The following is a 14,874-nucleotide window of genomic DNA, read 5'->3' on the forward strand; positions in this document are numbered from 1 at the left end:
AATGTCACGGCACTGGGCGTTGGTCCCCAGTGGGCCCAAACCTCAGGCACCCAGTGGACCCCTTAAGGGTCACGTGACCTCTGGACCGCTGAGCCCAAAGGCCCAGCGCCCCAGAATCTGCCCACTGTTCTGTTTCTTCCCTCTTCACGTTGAGTTACGTCTATTAGGTCAATACAGCAGCGTTCAGACCTGCCTCGAGTTCCCTATCGTGACAATAAGTGACCGCGGTATATACATAAAAAGGAGAAAGAAAAAAGCGATGTCTATACTATGGTAGGAAGAGATCGTTAAATAATAAGTGTCAGACTGCCCCAGCACATTCGCTACGGTAATTATTTCACCTCGAGCGAACTGACTTATGCTTAACCAGAGGTATGAGCAAGGCTAGCAAGGGTATCCTTATACAAGGGGATCGTACACTCATTATATAGATATCGAATTCCTTTCCATAGCCATCCATTCGATATACTCATCAATACACACAAAATGACCCCTGCCTGTCTGACTGCTGCTCGACAGTAAGTATCGTAATGACCCGGCTTAAAACAATTGCATCGACCCACATCCTTGCGACAAGCCAGCAGGGCAAGAGGTGGTGCCCCCGGGAGGGCGCAGCACGCGCTGCATTGGCGATGTAGAATAGTACGGCGGCACCTTTCTGAGAAGGCGTCTCTTCAGGTGAAGCAAGACCCATCTGAACTTCCTTACGAGGGAAGCACTCATACAGCTCTGCGGATCATCCGATTGGACGCCCATAGCAGGGGCGGACCGCGTCAAGCCCTGCGTGTTGGTCACATTGCATCCGACCTTTCAACTGGCTGAGGGCGGTCGTAGCCAGATTTCCCCCGGGTTCTGTCCCCATCGTGGCTCGTCGAATTCTCGGCTAGCTACCATCTGATCCACGGACGCAACGATGTGGCCGCCTCTTGCCGCCACGGTGACTGGCATCCACATCGATGTAACTGTTGGTCGAGCCTTCACAGCAGCAACAAATAAGTCAAATGATCGGTAGGCTACAAACAGACAACCATTTGGCAGCGGAGTCTCGATTGCGCCGTACTTGAGCGAATCGTATTGTTCAATTTTGACTCCTCTAGTATTGCTTATTTCTGGCTAACGTCCTATGATTTTGACCTTGTCCAGCACAGTCGGTACCTCCGATCCACTGCTAACGGAGTACCCGCATCGTGCCAATTCGGATGTCCTCGGCAAATGCGTGGCCGTTTGTTGGACCACCAACATTAGTGCGAAGACCTCCGACGCCCTTCCCATTCGACCGTCATCATCTCCACTTCTAGGCGGTACGTAACGACCTGAACAGTATGTCAATCAAGGCAAGCCTGGGTTCGGTGTATTCATTCACTTGGGATCCCATAGCTTCCGCATGTGCCTTCAAGCAGCCTCAGTGACGTGTCTACGCTCGAAAATGAAAGCAATCGAATGCATTTTCTGCCCAGTTCAGAGCCAACTTGGAGATTTTCCAGGTTGAGGAAGGTATCAAAGATGTGCTATTGGTATACTATAAGTGATCAAATGCAGCTGTGTGATGTCCACAGGGATATGGGGCATGAGAAGGCGGCTCTGTGGACTTGAAATTCAAGTACTCGCCTCAAGCCAGTTGAACCTCCATCAGAGCACTTGCTCCGCTGCATGCCTCTTGCTGAGTCGGGGCTGCTAGAAGTGACGTGCTAGGTTTCCAAAGGGTCTTGCCTATGGCCGTATGCACTCTTGCACATTGCCATGTAGCTGCGGTCCACTAATGGGCCGCTGGCGCCATTGTTTGATCGTCCAGACGCCTGTTAGAGCACAAGGTCAGGAGGTAGTGTTATGAAAAGGTTTCATTGGAGTGCCTCACTTCCTATCCCACATACATGGCAACGATGGCATGATCTATTCCTAACTCGTCTTTTAACGAAGAAAATCAAGTATTCTGGTTAAGCCTTGTGCATCGCCTGCCATCGTCCCAGCTTTCTCTTGATCCACCCATCCAGGTGTGTAACTGCCCCCAAAGTCGATAATCCAGGCATTGTCATCCTGATCGATCAGGACGTTTTCAGCCTTGGCATCGCCCCAGACGATGCCTTTACAGTGTAGCTGCTTCAGAGATGTACTGATCTGCGTCCTCCAACGTTTCCTCATCTCGGATGTACTCTGATCTGCCCTTGCTCTTGACAGCACTCCTTTTTTCTCAATCCAGTTGAATAGCATGCCCATCAAGTTGTTTCCGTCTCGAACAATGCCGTGTAGGCGACAAATCCATGTATCAGGGGCAGTAGGTATTTGCGCCGTAGCAATTTCGTTCAATGTTGCGAGTTCCTTCCTGGCATGCGCTGGACCGAATGAGACTCCGAAAGGTTTGAAGTGACACATGACCTTGTCGCCATTTTTCGCATCTACAAGGACCTTAGTCGGTCGTCTTATCAAGACGTCTTCGGGGCGATCGTACAGTATCTCGACATCAGAGGGATCGTAGGACCGAGCCCACTGATCGAGATTCCCAAGCAACTCATCGTCAGCAACCACAAAGGGGCTGCACCAGCCATGGTTCTGATTCTCTGCCTGATACGGGTGTGGGACATCGTCGGTGGCATCCAGGCTGCAAACGATGTGCGGGGGGAAAAGATATTGGGATAGAGTCGGTAGACTACCGTTAGGAAGCACTGAAGACCGCGGCGCCAGCTGGGTGACGAGAGGCTCGAACATTCTGGACAGCCAGTCGCACGCATCTTCAACATAGAAATCGTCCTGCTCGTCTTCACAGGCAATACGGAACGCTATTGCGCTGTAGTCCCTTATCGACTGCGTCCGTGTCAACGCAAGGTGTTTGTTCGAGGGACAAATGCTATGCCAAGGAGTACCTCATACCCTACGGTTGGCGGTGTCATCATTGTGGTTACATGATCGATGCAGGGGTAAAGCATTGTGCAAATCCTCAGGCTGGTCTCAATCAAGGGCCATGCCGGCACAACCCTTGTTGTCACTGTCAAGCAAATGATCCTGCCCAATAATAATCAGCAAACTATTCTGATAACATCACAGTCTGTACATCGGAGAGATGGCAGCTCGAAACGGATGCTATTCTGGTGAATTTCCCTGGTCTAACCTATCAAAGACAGACAGCGCTCACTTGCCAAATACCTGCCGTCCCCTGCCGCGCAAGTCTTCGCCTTCGTCATTTAGGCTCTCCGTGCCGAGCCGCCAAGTCCATCCTAGCATAACACGGTTGCAGGCCTCGACAGCTGGGCTATCATTGACTAAGATGTCGTCCTCAAGAAGTTCTCTTATCCGGACATAAGGAAGCTTCTAACAGTTCCATTACGAAAGGCCACCCAATACGAAACAAAGTCAGAGATCAAGATGCTGAACGCTACAAACCTTTAGCGCAGGTTTGAAAACCGCAGTGGTACGGTAGATTGCGGTCGGTTGAAGATTCCGGGGACATGGCTCTGCCCCGCTTATCAATCTCCCCCGTAATCCTTCGCTCTCCCTGCAGGGACCTTAACGAAGATGCAACCAAGCAGTCGAACAACAATATGCTGGGAATACCCAACATAGATGACTGCTGATCGTTTACCATTACTCCCTCTTACACCACTACCCCTCCATATGTTCGCCCTTTCATGCGCCGAAGCCTGTTTTTCGTCACTATCTCGAACATTTAAAGACAAACAAGCTGGGAAAGACCAGTTCTTTGGAGCCCTCAAGCAGTACATCTCACACCTTCTGGCCATATTGAGGACGGTCTCATGCTGTGTAACTTTGATTTATATCGACAAATAGCACATCACAGAGCCTAGTTCCTTCGCAAATCTTTCGCTCTTTTAGTTCTCTAATAAAGTCGATTTCCCTAAAATCCCCCGCTTCCTCTTCTTATTTTGACGGTTCGAACTGAGCAAACCGAGAGGTGAGCGGTGGCTTAAATCCGCCCGCTCGAAGTTTACCACCACAACACCTCTATCCGCTATATTGTAAATACGTAACACGTTGCGTAGATTTACATCGCCATAAACAACACCCACCTTATATAAGTTCTTATACGCCTGGGTAATTGCGTCAATATCTAAGTTAGTTACTTGATTAGTGGAGTCAAACAGAGGCGTTTCGGCCCAACTAAGAAACAAGACATACTTATATACACCGCTGTCGTAGTACAACGGCAGGGTTAAATCTGTCCGTCCCAGGCAGACGGGAACATATTTCCCCTAAATCGAGCGGAGTCGATCGTACACCTCATTCTCATAGCAAAGACGGGCCAGGTCGAGGATCTCGACGCCTTTAGCAACGAGAGTATGGCCATGGGAGGACATCCTGACCTTAAAGAGTGTGCCGATTAAGCTGGACAAGTGAAGCAAAACGACGTCAGCATCACGACTACGGTCTTTAGCTAGTTAAGTACGGATAAGTCGGAGGAAATCCAATCGGTTTAGGTACTAATGTCCGTGATCTTAGAAATTTGGGCAGCGTTCATCCAGGGGCCAGCCGTTCACTAATCCAAGCAAACATTGCGGCGTACAGAACTAACGATCCTTTATATTCAGCTGCTTCCCTTGGCTATGATGGCGGTTCTCCTGTGCCTGTCTACCGGCCGAGCCCGCACTCGACTTCGCGAGAGCCTTTTCGCCACTGATAATCGATCGTGTCGGCGTTGGTGTGGGAGGAGTTCCTTCTTCATCGTCACCGCTACCACCCCGCTGCTTTGCGTTGCTGTCGAATTGCTTGCACCGAGACCGTGTTTGAATCGGCGAGCGTTTGAACCTCGCCAGCGTTGAGGCTTGTACGGAGAGATGCGCGCCTCCTTACCCTTGCGCACTGTTTCGGGTATGTTTCTTAGCACACCGTCGTACTCTACAGCTCAAGTGCCGAGACCTGCGGCAGTATCGTGCCAGGACTGTGGAGGCGGGTCAGCACGCAGAGCCTGAAGGCAAAGACCTGTGCAACAGCTGTACCATGGAGCCTGTTCTCGTCGTCGTCATCATCGAGAACATCCAAGTGAGGCACACGCACGCAATAGCATACGATGGTGGGATCGTCCGGAATGTACAGGAAGACGAATGCCTCTCCTGTGCACACATATCCATACTGGATGCTTTTGCCGATCATGTAGGAGAAGAGCTGGGTCACGACAGCGACAACGAGCGGTCTTGACACAAACCCAAAACCCTCACCGTCCTTGTTCATGACGTCGTGTCCGGGTCTAATTTCCGACTCCAGACTGGTGACGACCTCATCGCGTCGCGACTTATGCGGGGCCTTGCACTCAATCGCCAGGGCCGAACTATTTCGGCCGTCGGAGGTGCGGTATATGCAGAACTGATCAGCCCGATTACCCTTGCCCCTAGCTCTTCGTTGGGGCTTGCGGCTCGGTAGCCTTGTGGGAATTGCTGCAGCGTCGACATCATCCCACTCGATGGACATTTGCTCCATAGGCTCGGATAGGGCTTCGTCTGTCTGACCGAGGTTCGTTTGGCTCTCGAAAGTCACGGTCCCTTGCAAGCCAATGTCACTTCGGAGCTGCGTGTCACTATATGCCTCGCTGACCAGCTTTTGAACCGCTTTCTCTACCGTATCGCGCTGGAACTTCCGGAGGCCAGTCTCACTACTGATCGGGCTGATCAAAGACATGACGTGGTCTAATTTATGCGGCGATGGAAACACAGCCCTCGAAGCAAATGTGCGGGAATTTGAGAGTTGATCCCATATCTCCTGTTGCCTCGTCGCGAAGTCATCCCATGGAATGATTCGTCGAGGGAAAATCCGGCCTGTGGGGTTGGTTGTATCGCCTTGCGTAGTCAAGGTGCGATCGGTCACCACCTCAATGGCGAGGCTGAGCGAGTGACAAGATGCGAAATACGTTGGAAGGGTCTATGGTTGTGCCGCCTTCGCGAGTTCTTCAGCCTCTTCGCGTCGGTGTTGTTCTTCCTCGCGTCGGCGCTGTTCTTCCTCGCGACGGCGCTGCTCTTCCTGGAGCTGTTTTCGTAGTTTTGCGATTTCATCCTCCATTGCGACTCGGGAGATGTGTGACAGGAAGAAAGCAATTAATGGAATCAACCCTTGAGTCTCGACAATCTGGATTGTTTGGATGTACTTCGTTATATTTGACCCATGTCGCCCCGACAACAATCGTGCCCCTAACTCAGAGTCACGTGATAGAGACATAGCAAGCTGACTAAACCTGTCCCTTACACTCGGGCGACAGTGGTCCAGGACAGTGGCTAAGCTGATGTGCAGACGCGGAACCGTGTCCAGGCAAGTGTATTTGCAGAGGGTCCTGCGGGACGTCGTTGCGCCTTTGCCCGAGAGCCTCTCCACTGCGAACTATAAGGACGTCTACAGCGCAGCACTTACCACGCAGGCCACTGTCGGGCTCTTTCTGCTTGTCGAATGCGAGGAACTCAATTTCCAGGATACCTCATTCCTCATCTCGCACGATCACCGACTTGCCGGAATTTACTGTCACTACGCCATGGTACCCCTTGCTCTCGATTCTGGTTTTGATCTTCCATCGGTCAGTTGCCGTCTGAAGTCCGATCTCAAGTCACTTCGCTTCCAGAAGCTGGCTTGTCCCAAGATTTTGAGTGCCGTTGACTCTCGCAATTATGTCGACCCTGTTCTGACGGATGGACGTCACGGGGCAACACGGGCACGTTCTAGAACAACTCCTCATTACTGTGGGAGTGCTGTGGGTAAAAGCAGGAGGGCATAAGCCTTTACTCCTGGAATAGACAAAAGCCAAGGTGCAGAGATGACAAAAAGCTGTTCGTCCAATTACCATAGAGGGCGAATCGCCTTGCATGAACTTCAGACCAACGATTCATGGTTTTCGACCGTATCTCGCACACCACCGTCGATCAGTTCGTCCGCTAAATGGCACGCGGGCAAGTCTATAAATAGCGGGCGACTGAATTTCGCTACGTGCCTTCATAGACAAAACGGTGACGACTTCCAATTTTCTGAATGCTGCAATTGTTTTGTCGGAGCTACAGGTGTTCTAGTCTGGAATTCAGCTGCCAAGTAAGTACAGTGACAACACTTGAGTGGCTTACGGGTAAGAGTCACCAAAGCCTTCGGGCTGCAGAAGCGCCCACCGGCTTCGAGGTCCCCATAAACGGGATGCTTCGGTGTGGGCTACTGGTAAGGCCACCTGGGTGTGGAACCTTCCAATAGTAGCATGGCCGGGCCGGGCGCTTCGGGGGTCCACAGACGGGACATCGTGTTCCGCATCCGTGCCACCTACCAACCTGCCGCTGAGAATCTCCCAAAGCGCCCGTCTGCGAAACGCTCACAGCCCAGTCATGCTTCTGGTAGTTGCATCGGCTCCCCGTCAGCCCGAGTAAAAGTGAACAGAGCCGCCGCCGGCGGATAGCTCCTCAACCGGCGCTTGCTGTGCTGCTGTCAATGGGGCTTTGTCCTCGGTGCCCCTTCAAAGTGGTTCAGACCTCAGGATCACGAGTTAGCATCTTGTCGCGTTGAAGACACAGGACAGAGATGTAAGAGGCAGTTGTGTATATCTATCTATGCGTCAACACTAGATACTCTGTGTGATCTAGACTAGGCCTAGGCTTCTGTCCCTTTAGCCATCCGTCTATGCTTTACCTTCTTTGATCGTCTTTGCATGACCTGGCCTGATGTCCTCAGCGACACGCCATGGGAGGTCTGTACATGCCGTCTGAACGCATCTAATGTCGCAAAATTTGGGTCATCCTGGCATTGAGGATGGTTGCACCGAATGAGATCGCCACGTTGTACAGCACGCTCTCGTTCTCCCAGATGCTGGTCGTCAAAGTGGTCATTTCTGACCGTTGGCCGGCAGTACCTGAACGTCCGTTCTTCTAGTGAAAGCCTGCAATCCCCAACACAATCAGGGCACTGATTCGGATCAAGGAGTAGTGGGAAGGGCTTGGGTTGAGGAGTCTCTCCGATAGGTGGCTTGGGTTGGGGATGGGTGCGGATGCGGTCTCGTCTGACCGTCTCCCTCTTGTCACAAAGTGTGACCATCAGATCGATAGCCTCAATCCAAAGCTCCATGAGTTTGTCGTGAGAGCAGTCGACTGGTTGGTAGCAGAGGATGTAGGCCAGTCTGGTGCGCTCGGGAATCTGAAGGTTGATGTCCGGTTCAGTATACTCCTCGTCTTCTTCGCCATTCGCTTGCCTCTCAATATCCCATGTTGGGCGGTTGTCGAAATGATATTCGCGATACTCTTTCACGACACTCTTGTCGCGTTGATCCCGCTTCGTGCGTATCTCCTCTGTTAGCCTGCGGATTTCGGCTTCGTTCTCTTCACCTTGCACTCGGTATTGACCACCCTTCAACTTCTCTCGCCGTTGGTCCAGCTCCAGAATTTCCGGATCGGGAGGCAAGTTCTCCCAGACCTCCTTGGGGACCATGTCTCTTGTTGCCCGGGGATCGCGCGTGAGGCTGACATGCGCAAACACCTTATACATCTGCTCCTCGGTTTCCTCTTCTAGGAAAGTATTCTGGAGGTCGAATTGGACGTTCTCGTTGAGGTATGCGCCTTGAAACGTGGCAAACTTGGGATCGTGGCGCATCATCTGGTCGCGCACGGCATCAGACGCATTCCCTGTGGCAGAAGCTGTTAGTGATTGTGGCCCTCGGCAACCGCTACTTACTTCAACCCACCATTTGCTGCATTCGCCGCCCCTCTTCGGGCGAACCGTGGCGTCCAGGCCTTCTCGAACCCTGCATCAAGGCTCTGTCGGCCCATGTCGTCCCGTAATTTGGAATAACTCATGGCCTCGTCGACGGTCAACGCTCCGCCGCTGAGCTTTCGAAAAATCGGAACCTTGAGCATTGACTGCTTCCACCGTAAAGCCGTAGACTGGACTGGGCCCCTGACCTCTGCTCTTAGTACCTGGGTCGCATCTGTCAGGCTCGCTGCGTCGAAAGCTTGGTCGTGGAGCGCTAGAGCGATGATGGTGCTGACGGCACAGAAGATGAGCTTTCTTGCAGGCGTAAAGAAAAAGACAGTTCTGTCCGTAGTCAGCATTGAAAGCCCCAGGAAGAGTTAAGGCCGCAGCGCTGCGCATACTCACGGCCTTGGCTTATTGTCAGCTCCTTTATGGTGGATGAATTTGACGGCCATAGCTGGTACGGCTCGTCCCGTCACGGGATGGCGAACAATCATCATGAGTATGTCCTCGTAGCACAAGGCTTTTGGACGCCCTCGCCCAGTTGTTTCCTGAAGCAACAGTCTGTCGAGGAGAAGGGAGTCTTTATCTTGTGGTAGTTGGTCGTCATAGTCCACGTTTTCTGTGTCTTTGCCACACTCATGATCGAGGAACTTGACGCCTTTGAGCTTGAAAATCTCATCCGTGCATCCGTCTTTGGGTTTTTTCCTTTCGGCATGCACGATCTCGGCAGGTCTCACACCAGTGTAGCAGAGGAGCTGGTAGCAACCAGCCAGCTGAGTGCGCTGCCGTTCTGACGGGAAGATACCAGTATCATACGCAATGTTGAACGTCAAGATGGCCAGTAGGTTATCGGCTCCAAGGACTGGCTTCCCGTTGATGTTAGGTGCCCGGTATCCGAAGCGGGGAATCAGGATTGTGTGGTGAAACTAGCCCAGCCCATGTCAGCGTCGTTGTGGAAGGTGTCGATCGCCGCATATGGTAAATACCTTGTAGAGCTCTTTAGCATCGTTCCTGTCCAGGTAGCGACCGGTGACGGTGGTGTATAGCTGCTGAAACTGCCGGATATATACCTGCATCGTACCCCACGATTTGATTTTCCCTATCGACCACTCGCTGACCCGGAGAAAGAAGCTCATCATTGTCTCGCGAGTTACGTTCTCTAAGGCCGCTTGCCACTCGCCGAGGGTCTGCTCTTCACAGTAACTATTGTTATAGAGGTCAGTCAACAAGGAAACAACCCAGGGCTTCTCTCAGCGAACCGTTTCCATTTTCTACATACGACCGCAATATTGATCTCGGTTTCGTCTGCATATCTTGGCTTGATGAAGTTGACGTTCTGAAGCTGCTTACGTAGGTCGGCATGCTCCTTAGCCGAGAAAGACTTCGGCTGGTTCGCGATCCGACGTTGTGTTTCTTGGTCGGTAAATCGCTTCAGAAAGTCTGCGCTTGCTTTCGTTTGTCGAGGGCGACAATCGGGGACCACTGGCCGAGGCATGACTGGGGGATAGTCGCTCGTCGCATCAGCAGGAGAGGAGCCGTGGTCGTGTATTGAGGCGAAAGAATATGAGAGAAGACGGCGGGCGCGATGCCGCTCTTTATGGCGGGCGGCGCCATATCGTCATGCGAAGCCTCAGCAGCCTGAGCAGCCAGAAATCGCTCCAGCGAATGCCGGAGAGCGAGGGAGTTGAGAAGGGGCAATCGGTAGCATGGCAAACGGGCAGGGTAGAAGAACATGGCAGCCGCTTGGACCAAAACAGCAGCGTGGGGCGCACTGCCTGCCATGACCAGGGTGCCGGCGTTGGAGACAGCAGATCGAAGTATTTAATACCTGGCAGTGTCCGCCTCTCGCCCAGGTCCCTCTCACTGCTAGTGCCGCGTAAAACGGGGCGATCTAGAATCTTTCGATATCGTCGATCGACTTGGGCATGTACGGTCGTATATCGCGTTAGCTCGGACGTACCCTCCCGGACAAGCTGAAACGTATTGGAGGGATGCTCTACGTCTTAACGCAGGTTACAATCCATCAGAGGAGGAGGTTTTCACTTGTGCCGTTATTTACCTACATCTAAGCTGGTTGAGCTACTGCTCGGGTGAATTGGATGGAGCACGAAACATGTCCGCTTGTGCAGAGAATATTCTTTGCAAGAGAAGGCCTGAGTACCTGCTGCCAGGTGTTGGCACATATTTATTTGATGAAATTCAGTGTAAAATACAAAGCGCATGTTTGTGAGGCGACACAGAACCACCTAATCACTAAGGCGCTGTTTCAGACGTCTTGTCTCCGTCGTTTCCTGTACGCCCGCGCCGCGACGAAGCGGATCGTGAACGCCTCCGTCGTGACTTTTCCACTAGGAATAAAAACTCATGCCCATCAGGCAGCTCGCCGAGGGGCCAGTTTCCATCTTCCTTAAACCATGCAAGTGCCTCAAGGGGTTCACCGTGATCGACATAGAAGTTGGAATCCACACCAGATACCATTCCGGTAGTATCGTCGGAGTGAAAAATACTCCCGCAAAGCTTCGCGTCTCGTATATAATTGATCGGCGAAGCCTTCAATACGTCAGCGGCATGGCTTCGAGCAAAGTCCATCGAAACCTCGGAAAACCGAATATCTGAAAACCTAGTCAGCGAAGAGTTCGCTAGGAAAGTTTTAGCATATACCTCCGATTGCCTTCGCAAGGGCTTTACACGCAGCTGGATGGGAACTCATAATCCCAAATACATCGTCGTCGTCGTCGATCAAGGTTAAGAGGAGGGTGGTTGCAAGCCTTTGTTCACGGTAATCGCTGTGGACTACTAGTTGAGTGACCCAGCAGACTTGACGACCCGCATGCTCCCAGCGACATGCGAAAGCATTACCTGCCAGGACTCCATTGATGGTTACAGTGACGTATGTGCTGCTCGATCCGTCAGGGAGGCATTGTGCTCGAAGACGGTCTGCGCTCATTTTCACGCGGCTTCCTTTTGGCATTTTAGCGGCGCACTCATAGACCAGAGACGAGGATATATTCACCAGGCTTCCCAGGTCCCCTACTACCCCAGACGCCGTAGTTTTCGCTGAATAGTTTCGCTGCGTCCTTCAACATGGCCTTGGTGACCTGTTCGCCATTAAAGTTGCTGACAAGCTTTGCCATCGTCTCTGTGGATGTTTTCCTTCGTTTTCGGCGAGGCTCGTCTATTTCGAAAGTTTGGACATCGACAATATCAGAGAATCGCAAGGAGGCAGAGCTTTTTGGCGCCATTATTGCGCGAATATTGCTGGTTCTATGGGAGTTGGTGCGCCTGGGGGTGAGGTGAATATTCGGAGCTTTCACGCCGCACAGCCTTGAACATACTTGGCAGGCGCTTCTGCTACAAACCTATTGGCCTATTTCCTAAATGAGGGGCATATTACCGCCGCCAATAAGAGCGGGGAACGAATCCTCCCTAGCTATTGGTGGCATCCTTGAATGTGGGGCATTTGCTGTCGGCTGGAGTCAGATTCTCACTGTTTATTGGCGGATTCCACAGATGTGGGGCACGTGCTATGCTACCGCACCTCTTCCATACCTAATCTACGGAGTGCTTGGCTCAGGTATTCCACAGGGGCCCCTGGTTCTTTAGAAACAATTGGCTGAACCAGCTTCCATGTGTTTATTAGAATGCTCGTCCACGAGACTCACTGGCATCCATGTCCAAGGGTGGCCAGGATAACACCGGATCGACTTCACACGTCGATTCACCAACAAGACATCCTTTTAATTAGCGGTAAGACAAATGAACCCTGTTATGTTCAACGAATACGTCACAGGCCGAATTCAACTTGGCTGGAGAGATAGTACTGCATCATGCAAGCAGCCATGAGCCGATTATACATGCTTCTTCTGCAGACGAATACCCGCTGCATTAGTCGCTTGATTTCTTGGATGGCTTCTCCTCAAAGTATAACAAGCAAGGCAGCCTTGGAAACCGCTAGGTTCGCCTGGTTCGCCATGCAACGAAGCGATACCATCCATCTCATTATGGCCGCCCTCAAAGAATATCGAGCAATGCACAAAGCGGAAATAAGGGCTTACGGTGCCGTATACCCAGAGATCAGAGACGAGGAAGAGTTTCGTTCGGAGGTATATATAAGAATAAGCGAAACGGTAGTGAACATCGAACTGCAGTATAAGAACATTATGATACCTAAAGCCGAGTTCGACCTGGTTATGGGAAATCATGGACAGAATGCAGTACTCCGACATACTCTCCAACGCAAGCACAAACCGCTGAGGCCAGGTCCAAGAGAAATGATCGACTCATCACCGCTAAGACAATACATCAAACCGCAAGATACGAATATCGACACCCGCGTGCAATAACGAAATAAGAAGGCAAAGTAAAGGGGCAGAAGTGGTGGTGGTCGTTGTTGTATTGGGCCTGTCAGCCATATACACACAAGAGCGTTGGTTGTTAATTCTTGGTTTTTGTATCGGTTCCGTTGAAACGCAGCAGCGCATGGGCATCACAGCACGGCTTACTGACAAAGTGGACATGCAGCTCATGCATGCAAAACAAGGTCGGAGATGTGAGAGGGTTACCCGGGCGCATCCTGTTATTACTTGATTGGTGGTGTGTTAGCACAACTCGATTATCTGTCAATCTTGGAAGTGCCGTAAGGCTCATGCTTATGTAAGGGGTGGGTGCGACACGGGCCAGGCAGATTGGAAGGGTCTATGTACATAAACGACAGTTGTCCTTGATGGGACATATTAAAGTAAATCACTCAACAGTCAACCATACAGTTGCTTATTAACTTAAATCCCTATCAGTATCTCGAACGCCACCAGTCACATTGAACAACATACAGCTTCCACCATGGAACAACGAGAGATAGTCGAGTACCACTTCTACTGCCCGCCGGGAGTACAGTGCGTCCTAGCCTGCGGAAGCAGCGCCTTCATCGGAGAGGTGGATGATTCGACTATCCTGAAGTATCCACTGGAGCCGGGAGGCGATTTGACGCGCCTCGAGCTTGAACATAAGATTCTCACCATAGTGGGTCGACATCCTCGCATTATCGGCCACAAAGGGTTCACAGAGACCGGCCTGTACCTTGAACGCGCAGTCAACGGGACAATCTTTAAATACCTGACCGCATCAGATATTCCCGCTCCCTCTCTTCAACAGAGGTTGGCATGGTGCCGAGAACTTTCCGAGGCAGTCGAACATGTACACTCAAAAAGGGTGATCCATTGTGATATCCAGCCTACAAACGTCTTGGTTGACCGGAATGCGCATCTCAAGCTAGCCGATTTTCAAGGGCGCTATCTCTCTGAGGACGGTAATATTATATTGGATGGATGGACTGGCGAGCCGTGTCGGTATTTTTGTCCGCGAGACGATGAATTCGCAGCTAACTTCAAAACGGATTTCTTTGCGCTTGGGTCTACTATTTACTTTATTATGACGGGACAGGAGGTTTTTTCAGATATTGTTAGTGGAGAGGCTGGGTGGGATGACGAGGTTAAGTCACGGTTTGCACGAGGTGTTTTCCCGCATGATTCTACTGCTTGTGCCACTATCACTCAGAAGTGTTGGATGCAACAGTATAATTCCGCGGGAGAGGTTCTCGAGGATATCAGAGGTGTCGAGCAGGGTTTGGAGTTAGTTTTGAGCTAGCAAACTTGATCAATATCGTAGAGTACAAAGACGGGAATAACGAAGAAAGACTGGTTTTCGAGGCCTATGATTTTTGAGCGTATAGACTCTCAAGTGACTGAAAATTTGCTTTTACATGTATATCGCAACATTTTAACGTAACTATTCAACGAATGTGTACAAAACATATCGGCCCACTCTGTTGCACTTCAGTACATCTAGTTGAACCCCTCAGTCCATAACCGCTAACAGAGGCCGTTGGAGCCTTCGCCTCCTGTCGAACTTAGGTTTAACATTTTGGACAAATATGCCCTGGCGCCCTGACCAAGGAGGTCCCGGTCCACACCTTTTTATACCCTGTGTGTTGGCTTTGGCTGCAAGTAAAGAGGGCGGACACTTCTTTTTCATGCTTCGGAGTGTTGGTGCAGTTCTGCCATTTGGTTTTCGTGATACGTTCCTCACAACCACAAGCCATCTTAGGACGTCTTTCGAAGGATAAGGTATTAAGTCCTGTAGATATATTACATTAGAATACGCTGTGTTTTATAGACAGGCCTGCGTACTTACGAATATAGATATCAAGCTTTAATGTCAACGAGGTTC

General features: G+C 51.2%; 7 protein-coding genes across 7 annotated transcripts; 2 read left to right on the forward strand and 5 right to left on the reverse strand.

Moving 5' to 3' along the window:
* Window positions 1–1,874: 1,874 nt before the first annotated feature.
* BDP55DRAFT_685582 (uncharacterized protein) lies at window positions 1,875–2,820 on the reverse strand. Its single transcript, XM_060576457.1, has one exon. It carries the CDS (start codon window positions 2,701–2,703, stop codon window positions 1,909–1,911), a length of 795 nt encoding a protein of 264 aa, XP_060422275.1. The 5' UTR covers window positions 2,704–2,820; the 3' UTR covers window positions 1,875–1,908.
* Window positions 2,675–3,038, reverse strand: BDP55DRAFT_685583 (uncharacterized protein; the record flags this gene model as incomplete). Its single annotated transcript, XM_060576458.1, has 1 exon — window positions 2,675–3,038. A coding segment is annotated over one exon (168 nt), but the record flags the coding sequence as incomplete, so codon positions are not given.
* A 1,492-nt stretch (window positions 3,039–4,530) lies between these two features.
* Window positions 4,531–6,072, reverse strand: BDP55DRAFT_685586 (uncharacterized protein). The gene has a single exon (XM_060576459.1). It carries the CDS (start codon window positions 5,620–5,622, stop codon window positions 4,846–4,848), a length of 777 nt encoding a protein of 258 aa, XP_060422277.1. The 5' UTR covers window positions 5,623–6,072; the 3' UTR covers window positions 4,531–4,845.
* Window positions 6,073–7,554: 1,482 nt separating this feature from the next.
* On the reverse strand, window positions 7,555–10,144 carry BDP55DRAFT_567091 (FluG domain-containing protein; the record flags this gene model as incomplete). Its single annotated transcript, XM_060570561.1, has 5 exons — window positions 7,555–8,579; window positions 8,639–8,988; window positions 9,052–9,575; window positions 9,636–9,852; window positions 9,909–10,144. 5 exons carry the CDS (start codon window positions 10,142–10,144, stop codon window positions 7,555–7,557), a joined length of 2,352 nt encoding a protein of 783 aa, XP_060422278.1.
* Window positions 10,145–10,524: 380 nt separating this feature from the next.
* Window positions 10,525–11,937, reverse strand: BDP55DRAFT_685599 (uncharacterized protein). The gene is made up of 3 exons (XM_060576460.1): window positions 11,663–11,937; window positions 11,311–11,610; window positions 10,525–11,261 (listed from the first exon to the last, which is right to left on the reverse strand). Exons 1-3 carry the CDS (start codon window positions 11,889–11,891, stop codon window positions 10,903–10,905), a joined length of 888 nt encoding a protein of 295 aa, XP_060422279.1. The 5' UTR covers window positions 11,892–11,937; the 3' UTR covers window positions 10,525–10,902.
* A 270-nt stretch (window positions 11,938–12,207) lies between these two features.
* Window positions 12,208–13,360, forward strand: BDP55DRAFT_721376 (uncharacterized protein). The gene has a single exon (XM_060578511.1). It carries the CDS (start codon window positions 12,477–12,479, stop codon window positions 12,990–12,992), a length of 516 nt encoding a protein of 171 aa, XP_060422280.1. The 5' UTR covers window positions 12,208–12,476; the 3' UTR covers window positions 12,993–13,360.
* A 128-nt stretch (window positions 13,361–13,488) lies between these two features.
* On the forward strand, window positions 13,489–14,292 carry BDP55DRAFT_567105 (kinase-like domain-containing protein; the record flags this gene model as incomplete). Its single annotated transcript, XM_060570564.1, has 1 exon — window positions 13,489–14,292. One exon carries the CDS (start codon window positions 13,489–13,491, stop codon window positions 14,290–14,292), a length of 804 nt encoding a protein of 267 aa, XP_060422281.1.
* Between the last annotated feature and the right edge of the window lie 582 nt (window positions 14,293–14,874).

The sequence above is a fragment of the Colletotrichum godetiae genome (genome assembly GCF_030913485.1).
Source record: "Colletotrichum godetiae strain CBS 193.32 chromosome Unknown BDP55scaffold_91, whole genome shotgun sequence".
In the NCBI taxonomy this organism is placed as follows: Eukaryota; Fungi; Ascomycota; class Sordariomycetes; order Glomerellales; family Glomerellaceae; genus Colletotrichum; species Colletotrichum godetiae.